Genomic DNA, 16279 nt, shown 5'->3' with positions numbered 1-16279 from the left:
CTTGGGGTAGCCGAGCCGCCCACCACCAGGTTGATGTTCTTGGGGTAGCCGCAACGGCCCACCACCAGGTTGATGTTCTTGGGGTAGCCGAGCCGGCCCACCACCAGGTTGATGTTCTTGGGGTAGCCGAGCCGGCCCACCACCAGGTTGATGTTCTTGGGGTAGCCGAGCCGGCCCACCACAAGCCGATACGAGCTTGTTCCTGCAAAAACAGGAACCACAGTTATAGTTAAGGCACACATCATTGTAGATTTTAAGTCACACAGCATTATAGATGTTAAGGCACTCAGCATTTTTTGCAATATTAAGTACATATAAGGCCCTTCTAATTCCGATCTTCAGAGAAAACATAACAGGAAGCATAGAAATAGTGCACATAGAACAGATCTACCGCTTCTTAGACTTGCTTTCAATGAGAATGACAGATCCGTAACACACGTTGATGTGAATTCGGTCAAGTCACCCAAAAGTTACATATTGCGGCTTTAAAACTGAAGGTGGATTTAGCTAATTTGTTGACCCGAGGAACCTCCAGAGTTAACCAACCCTGTGAGCAGGTTTGGTATCATGTTTATATACTTGTGTAGTAGAGCTTTGAAGAGTGAAGTGATCTACGGGACTTCAATGAGGACCAGCCAACCTTTTCATACAAGATGTAGTGATGCATATGAAAACTGTCGCCCATGATAAAGCGAAGGGCGCAATGGTAGACGGCATTCAAATATTTAAGATTAGGGCTGAATTCTGGTAAATGGTGTCACCATACACTTAGAAAAAAAAGGTTCCTTATAAAACCAGTGTCCTATCACTTGCTTCATATATGGAACCTCTAAAAGTTCTATATAGAACCCTTCTTTGTTCAGAACTCTAGAAGTTCTTCTTCACTGAGCCAAAATGGTTCCATATAGAACCCTGTATGGTGCCATTTATGATTTATGGCAACTACTCATAAACAGTAATATAGCTACGCATATATAATAAACAATTCAATAATGGACAAAAGAATACCAGCATAGTTTTGAGATTTGACTGTCATTAAATTCAAACCGTTTGGAAATAAGCACTGGTTACCAGGGAGGCATCTCTGTTTGAATGATAAGATGGAGACGGTGCGACCTCAGTCCACCCTGATGGTTGATGTAAGCCACCACTGTGGGGTTGTCCGTTCTCACCAGGACATGTCTTCCCTTCAGATGTGGAAGGAAAGACCGCAGGGCCAGCAGTACAGCTCGGAGCTCTAGTGTATTGATGTACCTGCTGCTCCAAGGGGGTAGGCAACAGCCGCTGGCCGACCTGCCCTTGGTCACCCCCCCCCCCCCCAGCCGAACTGGGAGGTGTCTGTGCTGACCAGCTCCCGGCAGCACATCCTCAGCATCTCCAGGAGTAACAGCACCACCTCAACAATGCCCTGAGGCACTGTGGGATCACCTGCAGCTGGAGGTGATTGTGGCGCTTTGGGTGCGGTGGGAGTTGAACCCCGTTGAAGAGGACGGAGAAGGAGCAGGTCCAGGGGAATCAACAATGAGGCCGCCGTCAGCAAGCCCAACAGGCGTTGGCAGGTTAGGACGGATACCATCCGCCCCTGCCGAAAGTGGTTGAGGCAAGTTAAGATGGCCTGAACCCTTCTGGTGGGCAGGCGTGCTCTCATGAGGACTGAGTCCAGTTCCATGCCAATGAAGGCCACCCTCTGGATTGGCGTCAGACGACGACTCGGAGTCTACAGTAATGCCCAGCCCGCCAATGTGGGTCAGGAGCATGTCTCTGTCTGACAGGACCTGGGTCCTGGTTGGGGCACAAATCAGCCAATCGTCCAGGTAATTAAGGATCAACAACCCTCAGGATGTGAGAGGTGCCAGGACAGCGGGCGCCAAGGAGAGGCCGAAGGGAAGAACCATGAATTCGTAAGCCCTCCCTTCGAAAGCGAATCGGAGGTACTGTCAATGAGCTGGGTGAACAGGAACATGGAAATATGCATCCCTCAGTTCCAGCGTCACAAACTATGGTCGCGCACTGTGGTGACACGAAGGCCTGAAGGACGGGCCGGCCCCGGAATTGAGTCGGTACCCCTCGAGCATTGTGGACAACACCCATGGGGACTGCATACACTCCTCCCATTTTGAGACCCGGAGAAGCGGCCGGGGAAGGGTGTGTCAGGGGTCCTGCCGGGGCCCCACCTCTCCTCTGGCACCCCAGGCACATCCCTATGGCGTGATGGCTGAGGTTGTTGTTCCACCGCACGCTGTGCCCCTCCCCGCTGTCGTTCCTCAGCACGAGGCGATGGGGCAGGAGAGGTACCCCACCGTCATTCGGGTGCAGGTGGGTGGCGACGGTCCGTCTACCTTGGACCCGGGGCCTGAGGAGGCGGCATGAACCGTCTCAGGGTCTCCAGGTCCCTACGAACCGTATCGGTCTGCTCCAGAATATCATCAACCCCTGTGCCAAAGGTCAGCCCTGGGGTGATGGGGAGAACAGCTGGCAGACGGGATTGGGCCAGCCAGAGATGGCGCCTGGATGTAACCACCTGCGCCATCGCCCGTCCATTGGAGCGGGCCACATCCCTCTGGAGCAGGGAAAGCATGCGAGACACCTCCATCGCTTCCCGGAGGAGCTCCTCTGTGCCCCCCTGCAGCCGGGGCAACAGAGTCTGCAGGTAGGCCTGCAGCAGCATGGCTGAGCAGAGGGACCCATATGTGGCTTTCAGGTCTGCATCAAAGACTCTGGGGGGTCCGGCTTCAGTCGCGGGTTCTGCCCTATAATCTCCCAGTCCAGGAGGACCATGGCAGCGATCATGGTGTCCATGGTCGGGTACTCCCGTAGGCCAAGTGACTCTGCGCCCGACACATAACTCCATGGTCCAGTCTCTGCTGTGAGTCGGAAGCGCCCCCTGGCAGAGGCACAGCTCTCCTGCAAGACCTCGCGGAACTCAGCAAAGATGGGGACAGATGGAGGGTCACTGTCCACCAGTTTGATGTCCAGTGCAGTGGCTACCTGAGTGAGTAGGCTCCTCACAGCCTCTCGAGCTGCTGGGGGAAATTAAGCCCCATCGCCGGCTTCTGATGGCCTGTCAGCGTGGTAGCCCCGTTCATGGTGGTGAACAGTGGAGGTCGAACGATTAATCGGAATGGCCGATGAATTAGGGCCGATTTCAAGTTTTCATAACAAATCGGTATTTTTGGCCACCGATTTGCCGATTATTCTTTATTTTTTATTTTTTATTAAACCTTTATTCAACTAGGCAATTCAGATTAAGAACACATTCTTATTTTCAATGACGGCCTAGGAACGGGGGTTAACTGCCTTGTTCAGGCGGGGATTCGGGGATTTGTTTTTGCAACCTTCTGGTTACTAGCCCAACGCTCTAACCACCTGCCTTACATTGCACTCCACGAGATGATAGGTCATTAATATGGTCGAATCCGGAAACTAAGGCTCGTATTTCTGTGTGTTTATTATGTTATAATTAAGTCTATGATTTGATAGAGCAGTCCGACTGAGCGATGGTAGGCACCAGCAGGCTCGTAAGCATTTATTCAGACAGCATTTTCGTGCGTTTTACCAGCAGCTCCTTGCTTTGTTTCAAGCTGTTTATGACTTCAAGCCGGGTGGGTATAATTTGTGGAACGTTCCAACAGGAATCTATTCCAAACACTTCGTAAATAACAAGGTTGCCAAAAAACAACGCATACAAAGTTGTATATATGAGTTTTTCACTCATCACGTTTATTCCGAAAAATGTCTGTCCTCACTCTGGTTGCCTATGGACAAACATTAAGAATAAGCTATGTGGTGAGTTGATGCCTATTCGGCAGCTAGTTAGCTAGGTTTGTATGCGTTGCTACTTTGTATGCGTTGTTGGTTGGCAACCTTTTACTTTACGTTTTTAGGAACAGATTCCTGTTGGAACGTTCCACAAATTATACCCACCCCTTCAAGCCTATCAACTCCCAAGATTAGGCTGGTGTAACCGATGTGAAATGGCTAGCTAGTTAGCGGGGTGCGCGCTAATAGCGTTTCATTCGTCACTCGCTCTGAGACTTGGAGTAGTTGTTTACCTTCCTCTACATGGGTAACGCTGCTTCGAGGGTGGCTGTTGTCAATGTGTTCCTGGTTCGAGCCCAGGTAGGAACGAGGAGAGGGACGGAAGCTATACTGTTACACTGGCAATACTAAAGTGCCTATAAGAACATCCAATAGTCAAAGGTATATGAAATACAAATCGTATAGAGAGAAATAGTCCTATAATAACTACAACCTAAAACTTACCTGGGAATATTGAAGACTCATGTTAAAAGGAACCACCAGCTTTCATATGTTCTCATGTTCTGAGCAAGGAACTTAAACGTTAGCTTTTTTACATGGCACATATTGTACTTTTACTTTCTTCTCCAACACATTTTTTGCATTATTTAAACCAAATTGAACATGTTTCATTATTTATTTGAGGCTAAATTGATTTTATTGATGTATTATAATGTAAGTTAAAATAAGTGTTCATTCAGTATTGTTGTAATTGTCATTATTACAAATAAAAGACAAAAATAATAATACAAATTCGGCCGATTAATCGGTATCGGCTTTTTCTGGTCCTCCAATAATCGGTATCGGCGTTGAAAAATCATAGTCGGTCGACCTCTAGTGAACAGTGCCAGCATCGGCCCCCAGGAACAGCCCATCACTGGGCAACAGAGAACAACTGTCGACGCCATCGAAACGATCAACCTCCTGAAGCAGGGCATGCACACTCCGTTCAAGATGGTCCCAGCAGTCCGACTCCTGCCCCCGTCCAAGACTGGCAGCAGATGGGCTCTGCCTGCAGTGACTCGCCCATCTGCAGTGACTCCGGCCACGCTTCCTGGGTGGGGTACTTTGCCCAGTAGAGGGACTAACAGCTTGCTGGCGCACCACTCCTGAGGGAGAGAGCTCGTCCCCAGCCTGGCCGACCCACTCGCGCATGGCCTCCAATCACCCCAGGCGCAGGCGTTCTGAGAACACCACACCAAACAGGAATCCAGTAGGGCGCTCCACCGCCCTCTCCGCGTGGCTCAAACCCAGGCAGTGCGTACACGAGGTATGTGGATGTCCAGGGGGATGCCACCATCACACCTGTCAAAGGGAAGCCATAAACTCAGCCAAGCCAGCAAGGCCACGAAACAGGGGTCCGACGCCCTGGGAGAGCTTATGTCGTGACTGGCTTGGAGGAATAGGAACCCGGTGAGGGATAAATTACCCAGTACCTCTGCAAAAACGGTGAAGACCTGTGTGGGGAAAAACAGGCAGTCAAAAAACAACAACCAGGTAATGGATTTGATTTATGCATTCTTTTATTATTATTTTCACACCAACAGCAATATTACCTAGCTGGTTTAATATCCAAGCAGTAAAAACAGCACCATATGATGGAGTAACTTCATTATGGAACTCCAAAGTCAATGTCTCAACATAGTGGAAGCCCAACACGATACTATAGGCGCGGTGACAGCACACGGAGTCGTAGTAACGCTAACGAAACACAAGCACGACAAACCGCGCGCAATCAAGCACTCGAGAGAAGGCGCTGGCCATACCGCCAGCTGCTCCAGGAGGCAAACTGCCAGTGAGTTTACTTCCACGCAAGATATTACACTTACCACTGACTTACCAAGCGAACTTCAGAAAGTTTGTACCTCAAACCATACGGACATCCGCCGAGAAAATGAAAGAGAACGTGTGTCGGTATATATGTGTGTGTGTGTGTGTGTGTGTGTATATATATATATATATATATATGAGGGGCGGAATCCATCCGTGACACAGGTATACACGGGAGTAAATCTGTAAATCCTCACCTCGGATGTATCCCTCGCCGCGGAGTGATACCAATATATTGGAGCGATCTAATATAGTGAAACATAACGTTTATTTCTAAGAGTTAGAAAGTGTCCCCACTACAACAAACAAATACTTAAATACATGTAATTTTATCCTTGAAATATTTGAAATACTGTAGAATTATATTCATTCCTATGGAGGACTGCTCCTACGCAAGGTTTTTCCACCTTTTAATAGGGCGATTGGTGGCTAATCGGGTGCACCACTGGGGAGTGCCACTATAAAATGACAGGTGGTTTCAAAGGCTCTCATTGGCCGATACATAGCATGCGCAATCCAAGGTTTACACACGTCATTTGAATAAATGGACCTGTCCTGGAAGCCGTACTAAACCCGGACATGATGTGGCTTTGAATTACGTTACCAGCATTTGTTAGCTAAGAACAAGGACTTGTAAGTATAATGACAAAAAACATGTTCCCCCAAGAAAAAATAGCTTTTGTATCAAAGTAGATGATTGTGGCGGGGATGTGGCTACGTTATGGGAAACGTTTTCGGGAGAAAGAGTCGCCCTTCTCGAGTTACAGAACAAGACCGAGCGATTCTGGTCAGTTTTTGTTGCTAGCCTGTTTCAATTATAGGGATGCTAGATAGCTTGCTGGACTGGATTAACGTTAGCTAGCTGTCTGATCTACACACTAACTTGGTAACAATACCTGTTAGCTAGTTGTCAACACCCAGGCGCGATCATGGGACAGTCACAGTTGTTAAAACTGTGACATGACGTCTCAAAGTGATCAACAGCAGCCAGCTAACTTAATTAGATTAGCCAGTTGTGATCGCATCAGCAGTGTCTGAGCCTGCAAATGACAGGGTGTGACATGTATTTATAGCTAACTAGCTAGGGACTGTAGCCAGCTAACTATTTTCATGGCAGAATTATATTCTAGCTAGCTATCTACATGGTAAACAATGTTCAGAAAAGAGTGTATTGACACGGTGTCTGATTGTCCCGTTGTGTATGTTCAACTCTCCAGCAACTGAAACAGCAGAGAGATAAACTGAAGCACTACCAGAAGAGAGTCACCCTGCAGCTGGAGAAGGAGAGGAGTCTGGCCAAGCAGCTGCTGAAGGATGGAAAGAAAGAGTGAGACTGGATATTTCACCTGTTCAGCCATCATCTAGGCTATAGCCAGGTCCCAGATCTGTTTGTTCTGTCTTGTTGTAATGGGGTGTTTCCAGGTGAAATGAAAACCGGCGCGGTTGTTGATGAAGTCAATGGATTAATACACGTTGCAACAGGGAGATGCCTCCAGCACAGAAGCAGAGCAAAAATAACAAGCCATTTCTGAGCAGGCCCATATATCCATTTCTAATCACATATGTTCTCTAAACACATGACAAAAGACAAGGCAGTGACTCACACAGCCTACAGATACAACAATAATAACCAGTGTCCTCAGAACTGGCACCTTTAGACTGGCTCCCACACTATCAGCACGTAGAACTGTCACCTTTAGACTGGCTCCCACACTATCAGCACGTAGAACTGGCACCTTTAGACTGGCTCCCACACTATCAGCACGTAGAACTGTCACCTTTAGACTGGCTCCCACACTATCAGCACGTAGAACTGTCACCTTTAGACTGGCTCCCACACTATCAGCACGTAGGACTGGCTCCCACACTATCAGCATGTAGAACTGGCACCTTTAGACTGGCTCCCACACTATCAGCACGTAGAACTGGCACCTTTAGACTGGCTCCCACACTATCAGCACGTAGAACTGTCACCTTTAGACTGGCTCCCACACTATCAGCACGTAGAACTGGCACCTTTAGACTGGCTCCCACACTATCAGCACGTAGAACTGTCACCTTTAGACTGGCTCCCACACTATCAGCACGTAGAACTGGCACCTTTAGACTGGCTCCCACACTATCAGCACGTAGAACTGTCACCTTTAGACTGGCTCCCACACTATCAGCACGTAGGACTGGCTCCCACACTATCAGCATGTAGAACTGGCACCTTTAGACTGGCTCCAACACTATCAGCACGTAGAACTGGCACCTTTAGACTGGCTCCAACACTATCAGCATGTAGAACTGGTCATAACATTCAACCTTTCACAGATACAATCCTGTGTATTACAGAATGGAAAAGTAGAATACATTGTGTTAACCACTTAACTGCATATGCACGTTATTCATCTTAAATGTCCCATTACACTAGCAAACAGCTGGGACTACTAAGCTATATCACGTCTAGTCAAATCACCAATGCATGCATATCACCAGAATCTGACTTTTGAATTGTGTACTGACTGAATCTGATCAATGCATGACTAGCTGCTTGATGATAAACAAAATAAACACTTGTTATGTTAGGACTTGGTTTATTGTGCAGTGTGTTGTTCTTCCACTCCGTAGGAAGGCACTGGTTCTTCTCAAGAAGAAGCGTTATCAGGATCAACTGCTAGACAAGACTGAGACCCAGATATCAAACCTGGAACGCATGGTGAGGCTGAGGCTCTTCTTGGGGCCTATTGTTTCATTGACTTTTATAGAGTGTAACTACATTGATGTAATGTTTTGCACAGCCAACCTCTCTTCTAAAAGGTATCCTGGCCGGGTATATATTGGATGTTCTGTATGGTGAACGCTATCTTACTTAACGTACTGATGTGTTTTTACAGGTTCAGTGCTGGGTCCTCCTATCTTAACGTACTGATGTGTTTTTACAGGTTCAGTGCTGGGTCCTCCTATCTTAACGTACTGATGTGTTTTTACAGGTTCAGTGCTGGGTCCTCCTATCTTAACGTACTGATGTGTTTTTACAGGTTCAGTGCTGGGTCCTCCTATCTTAACATACTGATGTGTTTTTACAGGTTCAGTGCTGGGTCCTCCTATCTTAACGTACTCATGTGTTTTTACAGGTTCAAGACATTGAGTTTGTCCAGATCGAGATGAAAGTCATTGAGGGGCTGAAGGTTGGAAATGACTGTCTGAAGTGTATGCATGAGGTAGGGTATGGTTCGCTTCTTAGTCCACGGTTTTTTATGGGGGAGAATATGCTCTTCCTCAGAATACAAATGAGTCACATGACAGAATAAGCACACATTCACAGTCACACACTCACGTGTGGTTAGGCATGCACACACACAATCACACAGGTGTAAGACATTCAGCTCAGTGTCCTAAGTGTTAATGAATAAACCTTCCACTGGCATGTAACCTCTTTTATGTGATCTGCACCCCAGAAAAACAGACTGTGTGTTAGCTAGCGTCACTGTGCACATTGTTTGAAGATTAAAGGATTAGGTTCCAAATCCCTGACTACAGCGAGCCTAGTGGTGTGACTGCTGCTGCGTATCCTGGGTTACACTGTCTGGCTGGCTGGCTGGCTGGCTGGCCACAACCTGCTCAGAGAATTATTCTCTTTAAGAGAGAAAATGTTTCATCTCTCTCACACACAGAGAGAATAAGTAAACTAGAAGACTTTCTGCTCCTAACTTGACATTGTCCCTGTCTCGTCCTCTCAGGCCATGTCACTAGAGGATGTGGAGAGGATCATGGATGAGACCCAGGATGCTATAGAATACCAGAGGGTGAGTTTCTCTGTTCCCATGGTCTCATCAATCACTTTGATATACCCCTTTTTACATTCCTAACTCTTAATCCATCCCAAGTACTTCAGTCTTCTGTGTAGTGTGTGTTGCTGCCCAGCTGACATGCTCTGCTCTGGTTGATCCTACAGCAAATAGATGAGATGCTGTCAGGCTCCCTGACTCAGGAGGATGAGGATGCTGTGCTATCTGAACTGGAGGCTATCACTCAGGTGTGTATCATACTGATCTACATCAGTCTCCTCTGGCTGTTATCTGAACTGGAGGCTATCACTCAGGTGTGTATCATACTGATCTACATCAGTCTCCTCTGGCTGTTATCTGAACTGGAGGCTATCACTCAGGTGTGTATCATACTGATCTACATCAGTCTCCTCTGGCTGTTATCTGAACTGGAGACTATCACTCAGGTGTGTATCATACTGATCTACATCAGTCTCCTCTGGCTGTTATCTGAACTGGAGGCTATCACTCAGGTGTGTATCATACTGATCTACATCAGTCTCCTCTGGCTGTTATCTGAACAGGAGGCTATCACTCAGGTGTGTATCATACTGATCTACATCAGTCTCCTCTGGCTGTTATCTGAACTGGAGGCTATCACTCAGGTGTGTATCATACTGATCTACATCAGTCTCCTCTGGCTGTTATCTGAACTGGAGGCTATCACTCAGGTGTGTATCATACTGATCTACATCAGTCTCCTCTGGCTGTTATCTGAACTGGAGACTCACTCAGGTGTGTATCATACTGATCTACATCAGTCTCCTCTGGCTGTTATCTGAACTGGAGGCTATCACTCAGGTGTGTATCATACTGATCTACATCAGTCTCCTCTGGCTGTTATCTGAACTGGAGGCTATCACTCAGGTGTGTATCATACTGATCTACATCAGTCTCCTCTGGCTGTTATCTGAACTGGAGGCTATCACTCAGGTGTGTATCATACTGATCTACATCAGTCTCCTCTGGCTGCTATCTGAACTGGAGGCTATCACTCAGGTGTGTATCATACTGATCTACATCAGTCTCCTCTGGCTGTTATCTGAACTGGAGACTCACTCAGGTGTGTATCATACTGAGCTACATCAGTCTCCTCTGGCTGTTATCTGAACTGGAGGCTATCACTCAGGTGTGTATCATACTGATCTACATCAGTCTCCTCTGGCTGCTATCTGAACTGGAGGCTATCACTCAGGTGTGTATCATACTGATCTACATCAGTCTCCTCTGGCTGTTATCTGAACTGGAGGCTATCACTCAGGTGTGTATCATACTGATCTACATCAGTCTCCTCTGGCTGTTATCTGAACTGGAGGCTATCACTCAGGTGTGTATCATACTGATCTACATCAGTCTCCTCTGGCTGTTATCTGAACTGGAGGCTATCACTCAGGTGTGTATCATACTGATCTACATCAGTCTCCTCTGGCTGTTATCTGAACTGGAGGCTATCACTCAGGTGTGTATCATACTGATCTACATCAGTCTCCTCTGGCTGCTATCTGAACTGGAGGCTATCACTCAGGTGTGTATCATACTGATCTACATCAGTCTCCTCTGGCTGCTATCTGAACTGGAGGCTATCACTCAGGTGTGTATCATACTGATCTACATCAGTCTCCTCTGGCTGTTATCTGAACTGGAGACTCACTCAGGTGTGTATCATACTGATCTACATCAGTCTCCTCTGGCTGTTATCTGAACTGGAGACTATCACTCAGGTGTGTATCATACTGATCTACATCAGTCTCCTCTGGCTGCTATCTGAACTGGAGGCTATCACTCAGGTGTGTATCATACTGATCTACATCAGTCCTCTGGGTGTTATCTGAACTGGAGGCTATCACTCAGGTGTGTATCATACTGATCTACATCAGTCTCCTCTGGGTATAATACCAGGAGGTAGAGGAAGAGGGTGGTGAAACAACACCTGCCATGGAGGACCAAAACGCTTCTGGTTTTCTTTTCTACCTGGTAGTTAATTGCACTTAACTGGTTTCCCAGACCTGATCAAGTCCTGTTTAACCTGTTGATAATGATGACCTGATCAAGTCCTGTTTAACCTGTTGATAATGATGACCTGATCAAGTCCTGTTTAACCTGTGTAACCGTTGTCTCCCTCTACTGCTGCAGGGAGAAGATGTAGAACTTCCAGAGGTCCCCACTGAGCCTCTACCAGAGGTCCCAGAACCAGCTGAAACAGAGCCAGGTAATGGTACTGTCTACCCTGTTGCATTACCTCAATCATTATGGTGGTGGTAGTAGTACTGTCTTTACCCTGTTACATTACCTCAATCATTATGGTGGTGGTAGTAGTACTGTCTTTACCCTGTTACATTACCTCAATCATTATGGTGGTGGTAGTAGTACTACTGTCTTTACCCTGTTACATTACCTCAATCATTATGGTGGTGGTAGTAGTACTGTCTTTACCCTGTTACATTACCTCAATCATTATGGTGGTAGTAGTAGTACTGTCTTTACCCTGTTACATTACCTCAATCATTATGGTGGTAGTAGTAGTACTGTCTTTACCCTGTTACATTACCTCAATCATTATGGTGGTAAGTATTCACAGTCTCACAGTAAAAGCTGATCTAGGAACAGTTTGGCCTTTTTACGTAATTTATTAATAGGATTATATAGACAGAGGGACCTGATCCTAGATCTCTTACTCTGAGACATTTTGTAGATACAGTCCCTGACCATGGTTTCTTTGTTCTCAAGAGAGAAGACCAGCAAGGAACAAGGAGAACAGAGAGATGCTGGCAGCGTAGAGACAAGACTCAACAGTAGCTGGAGTTAGTCCAACTGACTCCATAACAGCTGTAGATGGAGCTAGTCCAACTGACTCCATAACAACAACAGTAGCTGTGGGTGGAGCTAGTCCAACTGACTCAACAACAACAATAACACCAGTAGCTGTGGATGGAGCTAGTCCAACTGACTCAACAACAACAACAACAATATCAACAGTAGCTGTGGGTGGAGCTAGTCCAACTGACTCAACAACAACAACAATATCAACAGTAGCTGTGGGTGGAGCTAGTCCAACTGACTCAACAACAACAACAATAACAACAGTAGCTGTGGATGGAGCTAGTCCAACTGACTCAACAACAACAACAATATCAACAGTAGCTGTGGGTGGAGCTAGTCCAACTGACTCAACAACAACAATAACACCAGTAGCTGTGGATGGAGCTAGTCCAACTGACTCAACAACAACAACAATAACAACAGTAGCTATGGATGGAGCTAGTCCAACTGACTCAACAACAACAACAATATCAACAGTAGCTGTGGGTGGAGCTAGTCCAACTGACTCAACAACAACAAAATCAACAGTAGCTGTGGGTGGAGCTAGTCCAACTGACTCAACAACAACAAAATCAACAGTAGCTGTGGGTGGAGCTAGTCCAACTGACTCAACAACAACAATATCAACAGTAGCTGTGGATGGAGTTAGTCCAACTGACTCAACAACAACAACAATAACAACAGTAGCTGTGGATGGAGTTAGTCCAACTGACTCAACAATAACAATAGTAGCTGTGGATGGAGTTAGTCCAACTGACTCAACAACAACAATAGTAGCTGTGGATGGAGTTAGTCCAACTGACTCAACAACAACAATAGTAGCTGTGGATGGAGTTAGTCCAACTGACTCAACAACAACAAAATCAACAGTAGCTGTGGGTGGAGCTAGTCCAACTGACTCAACAACAACAATATCAACAGTAGCTGTGGGTGGAGCTAGTCCAACTGACTCAACAACAACAATATCAACAGTAGCTGTGGATGGAGTTAGTCATCATGCTGGTCTCTCACTGCATGGAGGAGCAGCATCCATCCATCCAGACTCACTCTGCTGGCCTGTCCAGTCCCTGATCCCTCTCTGTCTCGTAGAATGGAGTGCAGGTACACCAGAAGTACACATTCCTCTTCATAAAAACTTTATTGTCGCAACGTTGGACAATATGATATGTAGCAAAAACAGGAACAAATGTGTACACACACAGATGTGTACAAGCAGACACACACACACCCAGAGGCCTCCTAGGAGGTCACTCTCTTTTTAATGATGAATTAAACACTAAAGGGAAAATGATTGCCGTCTCAGTATATGGTTTGGATTGATTGGTAGCATGTTGTCACTGTACAAATTCCTTTATAATTCACACGACTGAAAAATAAAGTTGGACGCAACCGAAGATAGATGTAATTTTAAAACAATTTTTTTCCGTAATTAAAAGGCAGAGCTATGGCTTACAGACAACTGTGTCTCGGTCTTTCACCTCAAATCAAATTTATTTGTCACATACACATGGTTAGCAGGTGTTAATGCAAGTGTAGCGAAATGCTTGTGCTTCTAGTTCCGACCATGCAGTAATATCTAACAAGTAATCTCCCAATTCCACAACAACTACCTTGTACACACAACACACAAGTGTAAAGGAATAAATACGAATATGTACATAAAAATATATAAATGAGTGATGGCCGAACGGCATAGGCAAGATGTAATAGATGGTATAGAGTACAGTATATACATATGAGATAAGTAATGTAGGGTTTGAAAACATAAAATGGCATTGATTAAAGTGGCTAGTGATACATTTAATTATCTCAAGATGGCAAGATGCAGTAGATGGTATAGAGTACAGTATATACATATGAGAAGTAATGTGGGGTATGTAAACATTATATAAAGTGGCATTGTTTAAAGTGGCTAGTGATCCATTTAATAACATCAAGATGGCAGGATGCAGTAGATGGTACAGCGTACAGTATATACATATGAAATGAGTAATGTAGGGTAAGTAAACATAATATAAAGTGGCTAGTGATAAATAGATTACATCAATTTTTCCATTATTAAAGTGGGTGGAGTTGAGTCAGTATGTCGGCAGCAGCCACTCAATGTTAGTGATGGCTGTTTAACAGTCTGATGGCCTTGAGATAGAAGCTGTTTTTCAGTCTCTCGGTCCCAGCTTTGATGCACCTGTACTGACCTCGCCTTCTGGATGATGAACAGGCAGTAGCTCGGGTGGTTGTTGTCCTTGATGATCTTTTTGGCCTTCCTGTGACATCGGGTGGTGTAGGTGTCCTGGAGGGCAGGTAGTTTGCCCCCGGTGATGCGTTGTGCAGACCTCACTACCCTCTGGAGAGCCTTATGGTTGTGGGCGGAGCAGCTGCCGTACCAGGCGGTGATAAAGCCCGACAGGATGCTCTTGTTTGTGCATCTGTAAAAGTTTGAGTGTTTTTGGTGACAAGCCAAATTTCTTCAGCCTCCTGAGATTGAAGAGGCGCTGCTGCGCCTTCTTCACCACGCTGTGTGTATGGGTGGACCATTTCAGGTTGTCCGTGATGTGTACGCCGAGAAACTTAACTCTCCACCCTCTCCACCACTGTCCCGTCAATGTAGATAGGGGGCTGCTCCCTCTGCTGTTTCCTGAAATCCACGATCATCTCCTTTGTTTTGTTGACATTGAGTGCGAGGTTATTTTCCTGAAAACCACTCTCCAAGGGCCCTCACCTCCTCCCTGTAGGCCGTCTCGTCGTTGTTGGTAATCAAGCCTACCACTGTAGTGTCGTCTGCAAACTTGATGATTGAGTTGGAGGCGTACATGGCCACGCAGTCGTGGGTGAACAGGGAGTACAGGAGAGGGCTGAGAACGCACCCTTGTGGGGACTCAGTGTTAAGGATCAGCGGGGTGGAGATGTTGTTACCTACCCTCACCACCTGGGGTGGCCTGTCAGGAACTCCAGGACCCAGTTGCACAGGGCGGGGTTGAGACCCAGGGTCTCGAGCTTAATGACAAGTTTGCAGGGTACTATGGTGTTAAATGCTGAGCTGTAATCGATGAACAGCATTCTTACATACAGTGGGGGAAAAAAATATTTGATCCCCTGCTGATTTTGTACATTTGCCCACTGACAAAGAAATTATTAGTCTATAATTTTAATGGTAGGTTTATTTGAACAGTGAGAGAATAACAACAAAAAAATCCAGAAAAACGCATGTCAAAAACGCTATAAATTGATTTGCATTTTAATGAGGGAAATAAGTATTTGACCCCCTCTCAATCAGAAAGATTTGTAAGGATTGATTGACTCTCTGTAAACACACCAGCCAGCTGGTATGCGCATGCTCTGAGGACGCGGCCGGGGATGCCGTCTGGGCCGGCAGCCTTGCGAGGGTTAACACGTTTAAATGTTTTACTCACGTTGGCTGCAGTGAAGGAGAGCCCGCAGGTTTTGGTAGCGGGCCGTGTCAGTGGCACTGTATTGTCCTCAAAGCGAGCAAAACATTTGTTTAGTCTGTCTGGGAGCAAGGCATCGTGATCTGCGACGGGGCTGGTTATTCTTTTGTAGTCAGTGATTGACTGTAGACCCTGCCACATACCTCTCGTGTCTGAACCGTTGAGTTGCGACTCCACTTTGCCTCCTCTCCTATTGTACTCTGCTAGGTCAATAACAAGCGAAACACAGCACAACTAATTACAGTATATGTCCACATTTTACTATTCATGGATCAGAAACACTATTGTCATTATTTTAAAGTCATATTTGATTGTTTTTTATCAACATGATCCCTTTTCATAAATGCTCACTGAAGACTGTATTCAGTTTGTAGTATATAATCTCACCACCAGGTGGCACTAGACACCAGTGAGTTCTCAGAACCAGTTTGGAGATGTAAACGTTGTTGGCAGAGAAAAGAGAGGCCCAGTCCCAAATCACCCCCTAGAACCTATTCAGAGGATTTGATTGGTATAAGCAGTATGGTGAAAGTTTCTCCTAGGTCAGGGGTAGGCAGCCCTGTTCCTGGAGAG

At 46.2% G+C, this 16279-nt stretch overlaps 1 protein-coding gene across 1 annotated transcript; it reads left to right on the top strand.

Moving 5' to 3' along the window:
* Positions 1-6171: 6171 nt before the first annotated feature.
* LOC115208027 (charged multivesicular body protein 6) lies at positions 6172-13719 on the top strand. Its single transcript, XM_029775743.1, has 8 exons — positions 6172-6415; positions 6846-6955; positions 8242-8329; positions 8748-8834; positions 9354-9419; positions 9569-9649; positions 11574-11649; positions 12168-13719. Exons 1-8 carry the CDS (start codon positions 6350-6352, stop codon positions 12215-12217), a joined length of 624 nt encoding a protein of 207 aa, XP_029631603.1. The 5' UTR covers positions 6172-6349; the 3' UTR covers positions 12218-13719.
* Positions 13720-16279: the final 2560 nt, after the last annotated feature.

Source organism: Salmo trutta, chromosome 1 (genome assembly GCF_901001165.1).
Source record: "Salmo trutta chromosome 1, fSalTru1.1, whole genome shotgun sequence".
Classification (NCBI taxonomy): Eukaryota; Metazoa; Chordata; class Actinopteri; order Salmoniformes; family Salmonidae; genus Salmo; species Salmo trutta.
The sequence above is the reverse complement of the archived record's forward strand: the minus strand, read 5'-3'. Positions and strand labels throughout refer to the sequence as shown.

Excerpts from the sequence above, each read along its gene's own strand:
- LOC115208027 (XM_029775743.1), top strand. The coding sequence starts at position 6,350 with ATGGGAAACGTTTTCGGGAGAAAGAGTCGCCCTTCTCGAGTTACAGAA. Across the intron at positions 8,835-9,353 it reads GTCTGAAGTGTATGCATGAG|GCCATGTCACTAGAGGATGT; the intron begins GTAGGGTATGGT and ends TCGTCCTCTCAG. Across the intron at positions 9,650-11,573 it reads AACTGGAGGCTATCACTCAG|GGAGAAGATGTAGAACTTCC; the intron begins GTGTGTATCATA and ends CTACTGCTGCAG.